Source organism: Scyliorhinus canicula, chromosome 6, assembly GCF_902713615.1.
Source record: "Scyliorhinus canicula chromosome 6, sScyCan1.1, whole genome shotgun sequence".
Classification (NCBI taxonomy): Eukaryota; Metazoa; Chordata; class Chondrichthyes; order Carcharhiniformes; family Scyliorhinidae; genus Scyliorhinus; species Scyliorhinus canicula.
This window is the reverse complement of record NC_052151.1, coordinates 13,324,673-13,342,619: the sequence shown is the minus strand read 5'-3', so window position 1 is coordinate 13,342,619 and position 17,947 is coordinate 13,324,673. Positions and strand designations below refer to the sequence as shown.

Here is a 17,947-nt window from a genome sequence, read left to right as displayed (position 1 = left end):
ACTGGAGCACGCGGAGGAAACCCATACAGCCATGGGGAGAAGTGCAGACTCCGCACAGATAGTGACCCAAGCCGGAATCAAACCTGGGACTCTGGAGCTGTGAAGCAACTGGGCTAACCACTGTGCTACTGTGCAAGTAGATCCTTTCTTAGGTAAGGAGACCAAATTGCAGGTAATACTCAAGGTGTGGTCACACCAAGGCCCTGTATAACTGCAGTTCTGCACTTCTGAACAAATCCCCTTGCAATGAAGGCCAACATACTTTCCTAATTACTTGCTGCACCTGCCTTTCCACTTTCATGGACCAGATTCCTTTGCACATCTACACTTCCCAATATATCACCATTTAAATAACACTCTTCCTTTCTGTTTTTCACACCGAAAACTTCACATTGAGCCACATTGTATTGCATCTGCCGCATGTTTGCCCACTCACTCAACTTGCCTAAATCATCCTGCAGCCCCCTTGCTGCATCCTTCTTACAGCTTACAATTTGCCCAGTTTTCTGTCGTCAGCAAACTTGGAAATGATCCATTTGGTTCCCTTACCCAGGTCATTTATATATATCATGAACAGCTGGGGCCCAAGCACTGATCCGTGAGGTACCCCACTAGTCACTGACTGCCACTCGGAAAAATATGTATTTATTCCCACTCTCTGTTTCCTGTCTCTCAACCAATTCCCGATCCATGCTACTACATCCCCTCTATCCCATGAACTTTAATTTTGCCCATTATCCTCTGATTTTTTTTTAAAAATAATTTTTATTGAAAAATTTTGAATTTACACAACATCAAACCATACTAAAATACCAACGATAACAGTAATAACAACAATCATAAACCTTCGCCCCTCCTCAATGAACAACCCAACATATTAACAACTTAAGCTAACCCAGTGTTAAGTTACATAACCGTAGCAAAAAAATATATAGAAACTATAGTTAGGAACACCCCCCCGGGTTGCTGCTGCTATTGACCAAGATACCTATCTTTGAGCCAGGAAGTCCAGAAAAGGCTGCCATCGTTTATAGAACCCTTGTACTGATCCTCTCAGGGCAAATTTAACCCTTTCCAACTTTATAAATCCCGCCATGTCATTGACCCAGGTCTCCACACTTGGGGGCCTCGCATCCTTCCACTGCATCAAGATCCTCCGCCGGGCTACTAGGGACGCAAAGGCCAGGACACCGGCCTCTTTCGCCTCCTGCACTCCCGGCTCCACCGCAACTCCAAAAATCGCGAGTCCCCACCCTGGTTTGACCCTGGATCCAACCACCCTCGACACCGTCCCCGCCACCCCCTTCCAGAATTCTTCCAGCGCCGGACATGCCCAGAACATATGGGCGTGGTTCGCAGGACTCCCCGAACATCTGGTGCACATGTCCTCACCCCCAAAGAACCTACTCATCCTAGTCCCGGACATGTGGGCCCGGTGCAGCACCTTAAATTAGATGAGGCTAAGCCTCGCACATGAAGAGGAAGAGTTGACTCTCTCCAAGGCATCCGCCCAAGTCCCGTCCTCTATCTGCTCCCCAAGTTCCCCCTCCCATTTAGCCTTCAGCACCTCCACTGACAACTCCTCCATCTCCTGCATTACCTTATAGATGTCAGACACCTTCCCCTCTCCGACCCACACCCCTGAAAGCACTCTGTCCATCGTCCCCCGTGAGGGCAGCAAAGGGAATCCCTCTACCTGTCGCCTAGCAAACGCCTTTACCTGCAAGTATCTGAACATGTTCCCTTGGGAAGCCCAAATTTATCTTCCAGTTCCCCCAGGCCCGCAAACCTCCCGCCAATAAACAGGTCCCTCAATTTGCTGATGCCCACCCTTTGCCACCCCCTAAATCCCCCATCCCTGTTCCCTGGAATGAACCGATGATTGCCACCCAATGGAGCCTCCATCGAGCCCCCTGTTTCCTCCCTATGCCGTCTCCACTGTCCCCAGATTCTTAGGGTCGCCGCCACCACCGGGCTCGTGGTAAACCTCTTAGGGGAGAGCGGCAGCGGCGCCGTTACCATGGCACCCAGGCTCGTACCTCTACATGACGCCATCTCCATTCTTTTCCACGCCGCCCCTCCCCCCTCCATCACCCATTTACGCACCATTGACACATTGGCCGCCCAATAGTACCCCAAAAGGTTGGGCAACGCCAGCCCGCCTTTATCCCTCCCTCACTCCAGGAAAACCCTCTTCACTCTCGGAGTCCCATGTGCCCACACAAAGCTCAAGATACTGCTAGTCACTCTCCTAAAGAAGGCCCTGGGGATAAAGGTGGGCAGGCACTGAAAGAGGAACAAGAACCTCGGAAGCACCGTCATTTTGACGGACTGCACCCTCCCCGCCAACAACTATGGCAACATGTCCCACCTTGTGAACTCCTCCTCCATCTGATCTACAAGTCTGGTGAAATTATATTTGTGAAGAGTCCCCCAGTCCCTGGCCACCTGCACCCCCAGAACCTTGAACTGAGGTTCCCATCAATCCCGGTCCTGGGTCACTGTCCGCGTGGAGTTTGCACATTCTCCCCGTGTTTGCGTGGGTTTCACCCCCACAACCCAAAGATGTGGAGGGTAGGTGAATTGGCCATATTTTTTTATTAAAAAAGTAAAAAATATATACAAGGCCAAACGGTACCAACACTCACGCTAAATTGGCCCTTAATTAAAAAAGGGGGAAAAAAAGAAATGAGGTTCCTGACCTTCTTGGGCAGGAACCTTGTTAAGTCACCAGTGAAGGGCGGGAAAGTACGAAAGCGAGATCTCGCTGGCCAGATGTTTCTGATGTTAAATCACGCTGTTGAGCTGGTTCTGGTGGATACTTTGCTGAATCATGCTGATTTTACAATCATGTTAGAAACTCAATCAAAGTTTTATAAATACAGTTCCCATTACTTTCATCATCCACATTTACCTTGGACAGCTGGTTATTTTGGGCCTTTGCTATTGCTATAGACATCAATTACAAAGTGCCACTTAAATCTGAATTAGTGCGTGCACTGTTTTGGGCAGTTCAAACAGAATAATCTTCTGCCTCAGCTGTTCTCAGTTCATTCAAGTATGGTTTCCATCAAGTCCTTTCATGATTCGGGGTGGTTCTTTAATAATTACATTATATAAAGTTGCACATCAAAGCTATCCTGCAGAATATTGACTATCCTGATCAGATCATTGTGACTTATGTATCACCCAAACTGGAAAATGGGCCGAAGGCAAACACTTTTGGACCTGGAAAATGTCTGGCGTACCTCCAACCATCATGGAAAGGTAAAATATCAAGAAAAATGAGCTGGTTAAGGAAGCTGTTTTATGCTGCTACTATGCAGTTGCTACATGAGTGGTATTTTCCACTATCAGGATGTTGCCGTCTGTCCAAAAAGCCATTCTGCCTACCATGTAGTTGAGCAATATAGTCGATGAATTTTAGTACCAGTCTGACGCCGGTTATATTGGATTTCCAGTGCTTGATTGATTGCATCAAACAGCAAGTTCCTTCGGCCGTTCACAATAGACAAGAGTACAGACCGTGCTCAACCAGTCCACACTTTGAAACACCCAAACCAAAACATCTACTGTTAGATCTGATTCCACGATTGGGCAACAAAATTACGAGGGGCACAGAGCAGACAGGAAGTAACCTTTTCCCTTGGTGGAGGGGTCATTGACCAGGGAGCATAGATTTAAGGTATGGGTCAGGGGATTTATAATAATCTTTAATCTTTATTGTCACAAGTAGGCTTACATTAACACTGCAATGAAGTTACTGTGAAAATCCCCTAGTCGCCACATTCCGGCGCCTGTTCGGGTCACAGAGGGAGAATTCAGAATGTCCAATTCACCTAACAGCACGTCTTTCGGGATTTGCGGGAGGAAACCGGAGCACCCGGAGGAAACCCACGCAGACACAGGGAGAACATGCAGACACCGCTCAGGCAGTGACCCTAACCGGGAATCGAGCCTGGGATCCTGGAGCTGTGAAGGAACTGTGCCGGGGATTTGAGGAAAAACCTTTTTACCCAGAGGGTGGTAGGAGTTTGGAATTCGCTGCCCTAAAGAGTGGTGGAGGCAGAGACCCTCATAACATTTAAGAAGTATTTAGATGGGCACTTGCGATCCCAGGGCACACAAGGCTATAACCAAGTGCTGGAAAATGGGATTAAAATGGTTAGGTGAAATCATGGAGAGCATCAGCTCCATGCAGGCGGGAAAGGCACCGGGACCCAACGGGTTTCCGACGGACTTCTGCACAGAATTCATACCAGTCCTGGCCCCACACCTAAGGGACATGTTCGCGGACTCACTGGCAGGTGGCACCCTGCCCTCCCCCCCACGTTAGCGCTGGCCACAATCTCACTGATACCCAAACTAGATAAGGACCTGTGGATCATACAGACCCATTTCACTGCTGAACGTGGATGCGAAAATACAGCCAAAAGGCTGGAGGGCTGCGTACCAGAGGTGGTCGGAGAGGACCAAACAGGCTTTGTCAAGAGTAGGCAGCTCACAGCGAACATTAAGTGGCTTCTGAATGTGATAATGACTCCCCCCGGGGAGAGAACACCAGAGGAAGGTTCTCTTCCCTGGACGCATGAAAGGCCTTCGACAGAGTCGAATGGAACTACCTCCTCGAGGTACTGGAACTGTTTGGGCTCGGAGTGGGATTCACCGCCTGGGTGAGGCTCCTGTACAACGCTCCCAAAGCGAGTGTCTGAACTAACACCACCAGCTCTGAATACTTCCACCTACAGAGAGGAATAAGACAGGGCTGCCCCCTGTCCCTGCTCTTGTTTGCACTAGCGATAGAACCCCTGGCATTAGCCCTAAAGGGCGCAAAAAGCTGGAAGGGAATCCGGAGAGGAGACAGAGAGCACAGAGTCTCACTCTATGCAGATGACCTGATCCTCTATGTCTCACAGCCAAGTCTCAAAGTCCCTGAAGGAAATACTAAAATAGTTTGGAACCTTCTCAGGCTACAAACTGAACCTGGGCAAAAGCGAGACATTCGCAGTGAACCCAAAAGGGGGTGGGACACAGATCCACAAGTGGAACCTGACCAGTCTGGTGGCGGAAGAAAGAAAAGACCTTCAACGGTGGGGCTCACTCCCACTCTCCCTGGCGGGGAGAGTGCAGACGATCAAGATGAACGTACTGCCAAGGTTCCTCTTCCTGTTTAGATCCATCCTGATCTTCATCCCCAAGGCCTTTTTCCAAAACGCTGACAGTCTAATCATGGCGTTTGTGTGGGGGGCAAGAACCCAAGAATTCCCAAACCGACACTGCAAAGAGGGAAAGTCAGAGGGGGCCTGGCTCTACTGAACCTACAATACTACCACTGGGCAGCAACGGCAGAGAAAGTGAAGGGATGGGTACAAGAACCCGACACAGGTTGGGTACAAATGGAGGAGGCATCCTGTAAAGGAACGACCCTCCGGGCCCTGGCCACAGCAGCACTCCCATCCTCCTCAACAAGGTACACAACGAGCCCAGAGGTAGCGGCCACGCTGAGAACGTGGACCCAGCTGTGACAACATTTTGGGATAACTAAAATGGCCCCCATTTGCGGCAATCACAGATTCCCCCCAGCCATGCTGGAAGGAATAACAGGAAGACAGAGTACTGGGCTAATGGTTAGATTCTTGGTAGTGTGGGTGAGCAGAGAGATCTCGGTGTCCATGTCCATAGATCCCTGAAAGTTGCTACCCAGGTTGAGAGGGCTGTTAAGAAGGCGTACGGTGTGTTAGCTTTTATTGGTAGAGGAATTTAGTTTCGGAGCCATGAGGTCATGTTGCAGTTGTACAAAACTCTGAGGCAATGTCCAAGGTTGTGGGGGTGAGGGTGAAGCCATGCCCAATAGTGGCAATCTTCAGGGCATTGGAGCAGCCAGAGCTACACATGGGGAAGGGGGCCAACGCCCTGGCTTTCGCTTCCCGAATCGCACGCTGGAGAATCCTGCTCTGCTGGCGATCGGCAGTACCACCCACAGCTGCAGATTGGCTTGCTGACCTTTCGGAATATCTCCACCTGGAGAAGATTAAGTACGCCCTCCGAGGGTCAGAGGAAGGCTTCCTGGATACTTGGGAGCAGTTCGTCGGCCTGTTCCCAAACCTGTTCGAGGCCAGCAACGAGGAGTAAGCCAGGAGAAAAAAAACATGTGGAACCAAAGGACTGCTCGGGGTGGGGTGGGGGGTTTGCAGTGGAGCAGTAAGGTGGGGAAACCACAAGAGAAGAGGAAGGGTGCTGAAGCCGGGGGGGTGGGGGGGTATCATAGACTGATCCAGAGAGCAACAAAATGTACATAGAGTTAGTTAAATGAAAGACAAAATAAACCTCTCTGTAAAATAAAGTAAATTTGCATGGGGAAGAAAAATGTAATGTATATACACAACAACTGTTTATAAATATGAGAAATCCAATAAAAAGATTTTCAAAAAAAAGACAGAAATGGTTAGCTGGTTGTTTTTGACCGGCGCAGACGCAATGGGCCGGAGAGCCTTTTCTGTGTTGTTTGATTCTATGACTCTCTGGGCGGGATTCTCCCGCACTTGGTGCGATGACCCGACGCCAGCTCCCAAGAGCAGCGCGAACTACTCCGGCATTGAGCCACCCGGAAGTTGCGGAATCCTCCGCACTTCCAGGGACTAGACCGGCGCCGGAGGGGTTGGCGCCGTGCCAACCAGTGGCGAAGGGCTGCTGTGGGCCAGCGCAAGTTGGCACATGCGCAGATCCGCCGGTGTGCTTCCTGCGCATGCGCATGGGGTTTATTCTCCGCACAGGCCATGGTAGAGCCATACAGAGGCCGGCGTGGAGAGAAAGAGTGCCCTCACGGCACAGGCCCACCCGCAGATCGGTGGGCCCCAACCACAGACCACACCACCATGCCCCCCACCCCCGGGGCCGGTTCCCCCCGCGCCCCGCCCCAAGGACCGCGCTAGACGGCTGACAAGACAGGTCCTGCTGGGAGGGACAATGTCCATTTCACGCCGGCGGGACAGGCGAAAGCGGGTGGCCGCTCGGCCCATCGGGGCCCGGAAAATTGCCGGGGGCGGGGGGGGGGGGGGGGCGCCACTGCCAACGGCCCCCGATCGGCGCGCCATGGTCCCCACCCATGCCCAAAAACCGGCGGTGGAGAATTCGGCAGCCGGCTTCGGAGCGGCGGGGTGGGATTCACGCCGCCCCCCCCAGCGATTCTACGATCCGGTGGGGGGGGTCGGAGAATCCTGCCCTCTGACTCTAAGGCAGGATCAGGGTATTGAGCTTGATGATCAGCCATGATTATTATGAATGGTGGAGGAGACTTGAAGGGCTGACTGGCCTCCTCCTGCATCTATTTTTTATATTTGTTTCTATATAACCCTCCGACATCCCTGACTCGACCCTACCGCCCTGTCAACCTTCATCCACGGTAGTGCATATGCCGTCAACAAGTGTGCCGGGACCCTCCGTCCTCAGAACCCCTAGAGGACGCCCAGCAGGGGCATCGAAGGCCACGGGATGAGGTAAGCAGCTGGCTGGTTCCACGTCAGATGTACATCCTGGGGAAACACCAAGATATCGTGGTAGAGCTAGGAGAGCCAAGCACGTTGAGGATCACTGAGGGTACCAAGGGAGAAACAAAAAGCCTCCCTACCTTAGCGGTGGTGTGGTATTGTCACTGGACTAGTAATCCAGAGACCCAGGGTAATGCTCTGGGGTCCCAGGTTTGAATCCCACCACAGCAGATAATGAAATTTGAATTCAATAAAAATCTGGAGTTAAAAGTCTAATGATGACCATGAAACCATAGCCGATTGTTGTAAAAACACATCGGGTTCACTAATGTCCTTTAGGGAAGGAAATCTGCTGTCCTTACCCGATCTGGCCTACATGTGACTCCAGACCCACACTCTCACCATTCAAGGGCAATTAGGGAGGGCAATAAATGCTGGCCCCGCCAGCGAAGCCCACGCCGCACAAACAGTTGGAATTGAAACCAACCCCCACACATACAAACACATTTGTCCAGCATGAATCTATCAACAGGTTTTACTCCTCCAGGCACATAATCATTAAATTAAATCCACTTAAAATGATGCCTTATTATAATGTTTTCCAATGCAAATATAAATCCCTTAAAATTACCTTTGTTTTCCTAACATCGATTTGTAACACATCATTGCGATTTTAATCATTAAATTCAATGCGCTATGTTTATGTCAGCCTTATGGTATCGGATTGATCAAGTCCCTCTAGTGGTAGCAGTTCTCTACTGCGTGCAAGAAATGAATGGAACTTTCATATTTAGTTTCTCAACCCCCTTTTCTGAAGGCACTCACTTGTGCCGAGGCACAGTTTTATGACAGCTAACAGATATCTGATATCTCATTATAGAGGACATTCATCGTGTATGTGACTTGACAGTGAATAATCAACAATGAGGTTCACATGTCTTTTAGCTGAGCCGAAAGCTGTCATTAACTGAAATCCCACATTGAGAATATTTTGTTTTAAATATTTTTTTATTCTCCTCCTTTTTCACATTTTTTACACCCACCAACAATAAATAATAATCAGCAACAAATATGTCAATCCCAATAACGATCCCCATCCACCCACCAACCCCCCAAACATCAGCCCATATGTTTACATAAACAAATGACAAAAAGGAATCAGGGATTACCCATAGTCACCCTTAATACACACAGCCCCCCTCCCCCCAACCCTCCCACCCAGACCCCCCAACTAATGTTCGATGTTGTCCAGTTCTTGAAAGTGCATAATGAATAATGCCCATGAATTGTAGAACTCCTCTATCCTTCCCCTCAGTTCAAACTTAACCTTCTCAAGAGTCAGGAATTCCAACAGGTCCCCCTCCGCCACGCCAGGGCACAGGGTAGAGAGGTTGCTCTCATCCCAGCAGGATTCACCTTCGGGCAATCAATGAAGAAAAGGCTACGATATCTGCCTCCGCACCCGTTTCCAACCCAGGCTGGCCCGACACGCCGAGTATGTCCTCCAGGGGACCCGGGTCCAGTTCTAAGTGCACCATCTTGGAAATTGCCCTAAAAACCTCCTTCCAGTAATCCTCTAGCTTTGGACAGGACCAAAACATATCAATGTGATTAGCCCCCCCCCCCCCACCCCCTGCAATGTTCACACACATCTTCTACTCCTTCAAAGAATTGGCTCATCCTCGCCCTTGTGAGGTGTGCTCTGTATACCACTTTCAGCTGTATCAGCCCCAACCTTGCACACGAGGTGGAGGCATTCACTCTCTGGAGCACCTCACACCAGACCCCCTCCTCTATAACCTCTCCCAACCCTTCCTCCCACTTTGCTTTGATCCCTTCCAGTGGTGCCTTATCCTGGTCCAAAATAGCTCCGTACACCGCTGACACGACCCCTTTCTCCAGTCCCCTTGTCGTCAGCACCTCCTCCAGCAATGTGGAGGCCGGTTCCTCTGGGAAGCTCTGTATCTCCTTCCTCACAAAATCTCGAACCTGCATGTATCTAAACATTTCTCCCTGCTCCAGCCCATACTTCGCTTCCAGCTCCCTCAATCCTGCAAACCGACCCCTAAGATACAAATCTTTTAGCGTCTTAATCTCCTTCTCTTCGCATTTCCCACATTGAGAATATTTTGAGCAGTAAAATAAATTCATGGGTAGAGTTTCAGCTTTGGTTGCAATCAAGAAATTCAGGTTTCCACTAAAATTCACTTACATAATGAAAAATGCAAAGTTTTCTACGAACCAGCACTGTTGGGCAATTTACATTCCTTTCTTGACATTATTGGATCTACACTGAGAGGTTGTTTCCCTGAACTCTCATTTAGGATTGAGATCGTTGAGATGAGGGGCAATTTGACAGATGGAGCATAATATGGGAAAATGTGAGGTTGTTCACTTTGGCAGGAAAAATAAAAAGGCACAGTAATACTTAAACAGAATAGGGCTGCAGTTTTTCGCCCTTGTCAGCCTGTTTTTTTTATTTTTATGATCTTGTCACAAGTAGGCTTACATTAACACTGCAATGAAGTTACTGTGAAAAGCCCCCAGTCGCCACACTTTTGTGTCCAAGCAGCCAGTTTCATTGGATTGGACCAGTATAATGAGCAGGAAGTATTGGATTGTGCCAGTATAATGAGCAGGAAGTATTGGATTGTACCAGTATAATGAGCAGGAAGTATTGGATTGGACCAGTATAATGAGCAGGAAGTATTGGATTGGACCAGTATAATGAGCAGGAAGTATTGGATTGGACCAGTATAATGAGCAGGAAGTATTGGATTGGACCAGTATAATGAGCAGGAAGTATTGGATTGGACCAGTATAATGAGCGGGAAGTATTGGATTGTACCAGTATAATGAGCAGGAAGTATTGGATTGTACCAGTATAATGAGCAGGAAGTATTGGATTGGACCAGTATAATGAGCAGGAAGTATTGGACTGTACCAGTATAATGAGCAGGAAGTATTGGATTGGACCAGTATAATGAGCAGGAAGTATTGGATTGGACCAGTATAATGAGCAGGAAGTATTGGATTGGACCAGTATAATGAGCAGGAAGTATTGGATTGTGCCAGTATAATGAGCAGGAAGTATTGGATTGTACCAGTATAATGAGCAGGAAGTATTGGACTGTACCAGTATAATGAGCAGGAAGTATTGGATTGTACCAGTATAATGAGCGGGAAGTATTGGATTGGACCAGTATAATGAGCAGGAAGTAATGGATTGTACCAGTATAATGAGCAGGAAGTATTGGATTGTACCAGTATAATGAGCAGGAAGTATTGGATTGTACCAGTATAATGAGCAGGAAGTATTGGACTGTACCAGTATAATGAGCAGGAAGTATTGGATTGTACCAGTATAATGAGCAGGAAGTATTGGATTGGACCAGTATAATGAGCAGGAAGTATTGGATTGGACCAGTATAATGAGCAGGAAGTATTGGATTGTGCCAGTATAATGAGCAGGAAGTATTGGATTGTACCAGTATAATGAGCAGGAAGTATTGGACTGTACCAGTATAATGAGCAGGAAGTATTGGATTGTACCAGTATAATGAGCGGGAAGTATTGGATTGGACCAGTATAATGAGCAGGAAGTATTGGATTGTACCAGTATAATGAGCAGGAAGTATTGGATTGTGCCAGTATAATGAGCAGGAAGTATTGGATTGGAACAGTATAATGAGCAGGAAGTATTGGATTGTACCAGTATAATGAGCAGGAAGTATTGGATTGGACCAGTATAATGATCAGGAAGTATTGGATTGTACCAGTATAATGAGCAGGAAGTATTGGATTGGACCAGTATAATGATCAGGAAGTATTGGATTGTACCAGTATAATGAGCAGGAAGTATTGGATTGGACCAGTATAATGAGCGGGAAGTATTGGATTGTACCAGTATAATGAGCAGGAAGTATTGGATTGGACCAGTATAATGAGCAGGAAGTATTGGATTGTACCAGTATAATGAGCGGGAAGTATTGGATTGGACCAGTATAATGAGCAGGAAGTATTGGATTGTACCAGTATAATGAGCAGGAAGTATTGGATTGTGCCAGTATAATGAGCAGGAAGTATTGGATTGGAACAGTATAATGAGCAGGAAGTATTGGATTGTACCAGTATAATGAGCAGGAAGTATTGGATTGGACCAGTATAATGATCAGGAAGTATTGGATTGTACCAGTATAATGAGCAGGAAGTATTGGATTGGACCAGTATAATGATCAGGAAGTATTGGATTATACCAGTATAATGAGCAGGAAGTATTGGATTGTGCCAGTATAATGAGCAGGAAGTATTGGATTGGACCAGTATAATGAGCAGGAAGTATTGGATTGTGCCAGTATAATGAGCAGGAAGTATTGGATTGTACCAGTATAATGAGCAGGAAGTATTGGATTGTACCAGTATAATGAGCAGGAAGTATTGGATTGTACCAGTATAATGAGCAGGAAGTATTGGATTGGACCAGTATAATGAGCAGGAAGTATTAGATTGGACCAGTATAATGAGCAGGAAGTATTGGATTGTACCAGTATAATGAGCAGGAAGTATTGGATTGTACCAGTATAATGAGCAGGAAGTATTGGATTGTACCAGTATAATGAGCAGGAAGTATTGGATTGTACCAGTATAATGAGCAGGAAGTATTGGATTGTACCAGTATAATGAGCAGGAAGTATTGGATTGTACCAGTATAATGAGCAGGAAGTATTGGATTGTACCAGTATAATGAGCAGGAAGTATTGGATTGTACCAGTATAATGAGCAGGAAGTATTGGATTGTACCAGTATAATGAGCAGGAAGTATTGGATTGTACCAGTATAATGAGCAGGAAGTATTGGATTGTACCAGTATAATGAGCAGGAAGTATTGGATTGTACCAGTATAATGAGCAGGAAGTATTGGATTGGACCAGTATAATGAGCAGGAAGTATTGGATTGTACCAGTATAATGAGCAGGAAGTATTGGATTGTACCAGTATAATGAGCAGGAAGTATTGGATTGTACCAGTATAATGAGCAGGAAGTATTGGATTGTACCAGTATAATGAGCAGGAAGTATTGGATTGTACCAGTATAATGAGCAGGAAGTATTGGATTGGACCAGTATAATGAGCAGGAAGTATTGGATTGTACCAGTATAATGAGCAGAAAGTATTGGATTGGACCAGTATAATGAGCAGGAAGTTTTGGATTGTACCAGTATAATGAGCAGGAAGTATGTCCATGCAACATGTAATGAAATAGAGGCAGCACAAATCCTTGCTTATGTTTTGCTGAGAACAAGAATTTGTAATAGATCTGCGCCGCTCCCAAGTGTAAAGTTTTGGCAATGTAACTGTTATATGGGCAACAGCACTTTTGCAATAATGACAGATGGGTTTGATATGGAAATATCATGCTGATGATCTTAGGTTGCACTTCAGCATCTTATGCCCAATTTGTTATTTATTGTAAATTTACTTTCACAACCAGTGTACTTGCAGCAGCCTGGGTGACGTTCCGTATCATTTTATAACCAAGAGCAGTACACGCTGTGCTCAGTCTGCTGCTCATGGTTAGGGATGATTGACTGACTTTGTAATGGAAATACAAAAGCTTCGATATCTTCCCAATAGAAGGTGCCAGGGTTATTTTTTACCCCCAAGAGATCATGATTGGATCTTTCAATCTATCAAGGGGAGTCACGACAGAGTCTGTGATGAGGAATGGAACATTTTTGTTCCCCCATCCATTATTCTCAGATTGAATACCATTTAGGATGAGGCTGATTCTTTTCCCTAAAAGGTTGCCAAACTTCCCAGGTTCAGAATGTCACACAATTGGCCAAAAATGTTGTACTTCCACTTCCTGCATTCATTGACCAGAGTTCTCCGGCCATTGGGATTCACTCTTCCGCCGGCAGAGCACCCCCCACCCACGGGTTTCCTGGTGGTGTGGGGTGGTTCCAATGGGAAATCCCATTGTAAAGCAGCGGGAGTATAGAATCCAGCCGCCAGTGTGCAGCATGGTGCCGAGAAACATTGCAACAGGGGTACTGGAGGACCCAGACCATTATCTTTATGACAATTCTCAATGACAGTGAATTTGGATCATATTGAGCCCAACATTAGAAAAGACACCTGTCTTCTCTTTACAGGTGCTGAAAGACCTGTGTATTTCTCCTCCTTTTATCTCTTTAGTTTGTTTAGCTGCAACATTCATGTTGGAGTTGAAAGGTTAGTGTGTATGTGCTAAGGGAACAGGGAGCAGCCGGGAATCCTTTGGAGCCCAAGGCAGTTTCAATTGAAACAGGAGATACTTTTCTCCTTGAGCAAGTATCTCAAATTCTGGCTCGTCTCTGATTTGCATTTCTGCTTTTTCTAAGGTTTTGCAGCCAAGCGTATTACCCCTTTGATCCGACCAATGTGAAAAAGTATGTGGTGGCAGATGATTATATACCGACCTGGCAGGTGAATGTGAATCCCATTTACTTTTTTAAAAAATATATTATTCAGGCATTTTCATAAAATACAAACTGAAGCAGAAGTAAAATTATACCACATTATAAATAATAACACCCATTCCCCTCCCCCGCTCCCCAGTCATGCCCATTCCTCCCATCCCACCCTCCCCATTTTTACATCCCACCCCCTCCCCTTTTGCAGACTCCTCAATGAACAACATCCATCTCCGAGCGAACCCATTGACCAACCCCCTCAGGACGAACTTGCCCTTCTCCAGCCTCAGGAATTCTGCCAGGTCACTCACCCACACCCCAGCTTTCAGCAGCCCCGAGTCCCTCCAGCCAAGTAAGATCCGTCTCCAGGCTGTCAGGGAGGCAAAGGCCAAAACGTCAGCCTCTCTCACCTCCCCTCCCCCGGACTCCAACACCCCGAATATCGCTACCTCTGGATTCAGGCCATCTTTAACCCCAACACCTCGGCAAACCCCTGGCAGAACCCCTTCAGCCTCAGATATGCCCAAACATGTGGATGTGATTCGCGGGCCTTCTCGCACACAGACCACACCTACTATCCCCAACTCCCTCAAAAAACCTACTCATCTGCGAAGCCACCATAATCACCCTGTGAACTACTTTAAACTGAAAAAGGCTTAGCCTCGCACACGACCAGGTGGCAGGGCCTCAGCCCACCTCCAGGCCTTTACTTCCCCACCCAGCTCTTCCTCCCATTTCAGCTTTCTATCCCCCACTGGGTGTCCCTCCCAATCCATCAGCTCCCTGTAGACCTCCAACACCTTCCCCTCCCCTATCACCTCCTTCAGCAACACCTTGTCTTGCAACCCCAAGGCTGACACCACCACTGGGCTCGCAGAGTACCTGGCCAGCGAGAACGGCAGAGGCATTGTTAACAATGCCCTCAAGCCCGTTCCCCTACAAGAAGCCACCTCCATCTGCCCCCATGTCGACCCCTCCTCCACTACCCATTCCCTGACCATGTCAATGTTCGCCGCCCAGTAATGGTTCATTATATTCGGCAATGGCAAGCCACAGGCCCCCTCCCCCTCCCCCGCCCCTGCTCCAAAAAAGTGTTTTTGACCCATGGGGCCTTCCCTACCTATACACATGATGTGGAGATGCCGGCATTAGACTGGGGTGAGCACAATAAGAAGTCTTACAACACCAGGTTAAAGTCCAACAGGTTTGTTTCAAATCACTAGCTTTAGGAGTGTGATGGAACCATCAATTCACCAGACACTTGTTTCCGATATGAATATAGGCTTTAATCGACTTACTACAGAGCCAGCCTGTTACCCGTTGATGAACTCTCAGTGAACTGCAGGCTGACTCTGGCCAAGGGTATTTAAACAGCAGCACTAAGGGGAGGAGTTGTGGGCGGAGCCAAGGGTGGAGCCCTGTACCAGCTTCTGAGCATTCCCAGAGCTACACCCCCAGTGGTCGGATAACGCTACTACACTTACAAAGGTATAGTGTGAATTACCATGTTACATTCACCACAGAGTGCAACTCCTTCCTCGGGTGAGAAAGAAGATCCCTCCTTCCTTCCACCTATACACACCCAGAGATCAGCACGTTAACCTTTGAGAGAACGACTTTGGGACAAAGATTGGGTGGTTCTTTAATACGAACAGGAACCTTGGCAGCACCATCATCTTAACTGTCTTCCCATCCCGCCAATGACAGCGGGAGCACATCCCACCTCTTGAAGTCTCCCTTCATCTGTACCACTTATGTAGCTGCGCCCTGCCCCACGTCACCCGATTGCCCAGGTATCTAAAACTCACTCCCACTACCTTAAACGGCAACTCCCATAACCTCCTCTCCTGCCCTCCGGTCTCAATCGGGAACACCTCGCTCTTTCCCATGTTCAAGGTCTACCCGGAGAACAGGCCAAAGTCCTCCAAGATCCCCATAATACCGCTGATGCCACCCACTGGGTCCAAAATATATAACAGGTCATCTGCGTACAGCAAAATCCTGTGCTTGACGCCCCCGCCCACGCTATCCCTTTCCAATCCCTCGATGCTCCAAGCTCAATTGCCAATGGCTCTATAGCCACGGCAAAAACTAACGGGGAGAGTGGGCACCCCTGCCTCATCCCACGATGCAGCCCAAAATATCCCGAACTCACTTGGTTCGTCCCCACGCTTACAACTGGTGCTTTGTACAGCAAACGGACCCAGTCCACAAAGCCCTGCCTAAACCCAAACCGTCCCAACACCTCCCACAGATATTCCCACTCCACCCGGTCGAAAGCCTTCTCCGTATCCATCGCCACTGCCACCTCTACTTCCTGCTCCTCCGGAGGTATCATAATCACATTAAACAGTCTCCTCACATTTGCCGACAACTGTCTCCCTTTTCACAAACCCCGTTTGATCCTCACCTATCACCCCCGGAATGTAGCCTTCAATTTGCGAAGCCAACACCTTTGCCAGCAACTTAGCGTCCACATTCAACAGCGATATCGGCGGGTACAACCCACACTGCTCCGTATCCTGGTCCTTTTTCAATGTCAGAGAGATGGATGCCTGAGATAGTGAAGGGGGGAGATGCCCCCCTCTCCCTCGCCTCATTGTATGTCCTCACCAGCACGGGCCCCTGGACCCGCCCAAATTTTTTATAAAACTCCACCGGGAACCCATCTGGTCCCGGAGCCTTCCCAACCTGCATCGCCCCCATACTCTCCATTACCTCCCTCAATCCCATCGGGGCTCCCAATCCTCGCACCACCTCCTCAACCACCTTGGGAAACTCCAACCTATCCAGGAACCGTCACATTCTCTCCCCACCAGTCGGGGGCTCTGACTCATACAATCTCCAATAAAAAGCCTCAAGCACCCCATTCACCCCCACTGGGTCCAGCACCACCCTTCCTTGAGCACCGGGTGAGGTCCCGGAGGACTGCAGAATTGCTAATGTTGTCCCTTTGTTTAAGAAGGGTAGCAGGGATAATCCAGGGAATTATAGACCTGTGAGCTTGACGTCAGTGGTAGGAAAACTGTTGGAGAAGATACCGAGGGATAGGATCTATTCACATCTGGAAGAAAATAGACTTATCAGTGATAGGCAGCATGGTTCTGTGCAGGGAAGGTCATGTCTTACAAACCTAATAGAATTCTTTGAGGAAGTGACAAAGTTAATTGATGAGGGAAGGGCTGTAGATGTTGTATAAGGTTTCCCATGGCAGGTTGATGGAAAAAGTGAAGTTGTATGGGGTTCAGGGTGTACTAGCTAGATGGATAAAGAACTGGCTGGGCAACAGGAGACAGAGAGTAGTGGTGGAAGGGAGTGTCTCAAAATGGAGAAAGGTGACAAGTGGTGTTCCACAGGGATCCGTGCTCGGACCACTGTTGTTTGTGATATACATAAATGACCTGGAGGAAGGTATAGGTGGTCTGATTAGCAAGTTTGCAGATGATACTAAGATTGGTGGAGTTGCAGATAGCAAGGAGGACTGTCAGAGAATACAACAAAATACAGATAGATTGGAGAGTTGGGCAGAGAAATGGCAGATGGAGTTAAATCCAGGCAAATGCGAGGTGATGCATTTTGGAAGATTAAATTTGAGAGCGGACTATATGGTCAATGGAAGGGTCTTAGGGAAAATTGATCTGGGAGTTCAGGTCCATTGTACCCTGAGGGTGGCAACGCAGGTTGATAGAGTGGTCAAGAAGGCATACAGCATGCTTGCCTTCAACGGACGAGGTATTGAGTACGAGAGTTGGCAGGTCATGTTACAGTTGTATAGGACTTTGGTTCGGCCACATTTGGAATACTGCGTGCAGTTCTGGTCGCCACATTACCAGATGGATGTGGATGCCTTGGAGAGGGTGCAGAGGAGGTTCACCAGGATGTTGCCTGGTATGGAGGGTGCTAGCTATGAAGAAAGGTTGAGTAGATTAGGATTGTTTTCGTTGGAAAGACGGAGGTTGAGGGGGGACCTGATTGAGGTCTACAAAATTATGAGAGGTATGGACA

General features: G+C 47.9%; 1 protein-coding gene across 1 annotated transcript in view; it reads left to right on the top strand.

Annotated features, from left to right (window-relative positions):
* LOC119966995 (probable tubulin polyglutamylase ttll-15) overlaps positions 1-17,947 on the top strand; it is a 163,156-nt gene that overhangs the window by 76,950 nt on the left and 68,259 nt on the right. The window contains exon 8 of the mRNA XM_038798973.1: positions 13,871-13,955. Coding sequence (XP_038654901.1) covers positions 13,871-13,955 — 85 coding nt within the window. The remainder of the gene's footprint in view (positions 1-13,870; positions 13,956-17,947) is intronic.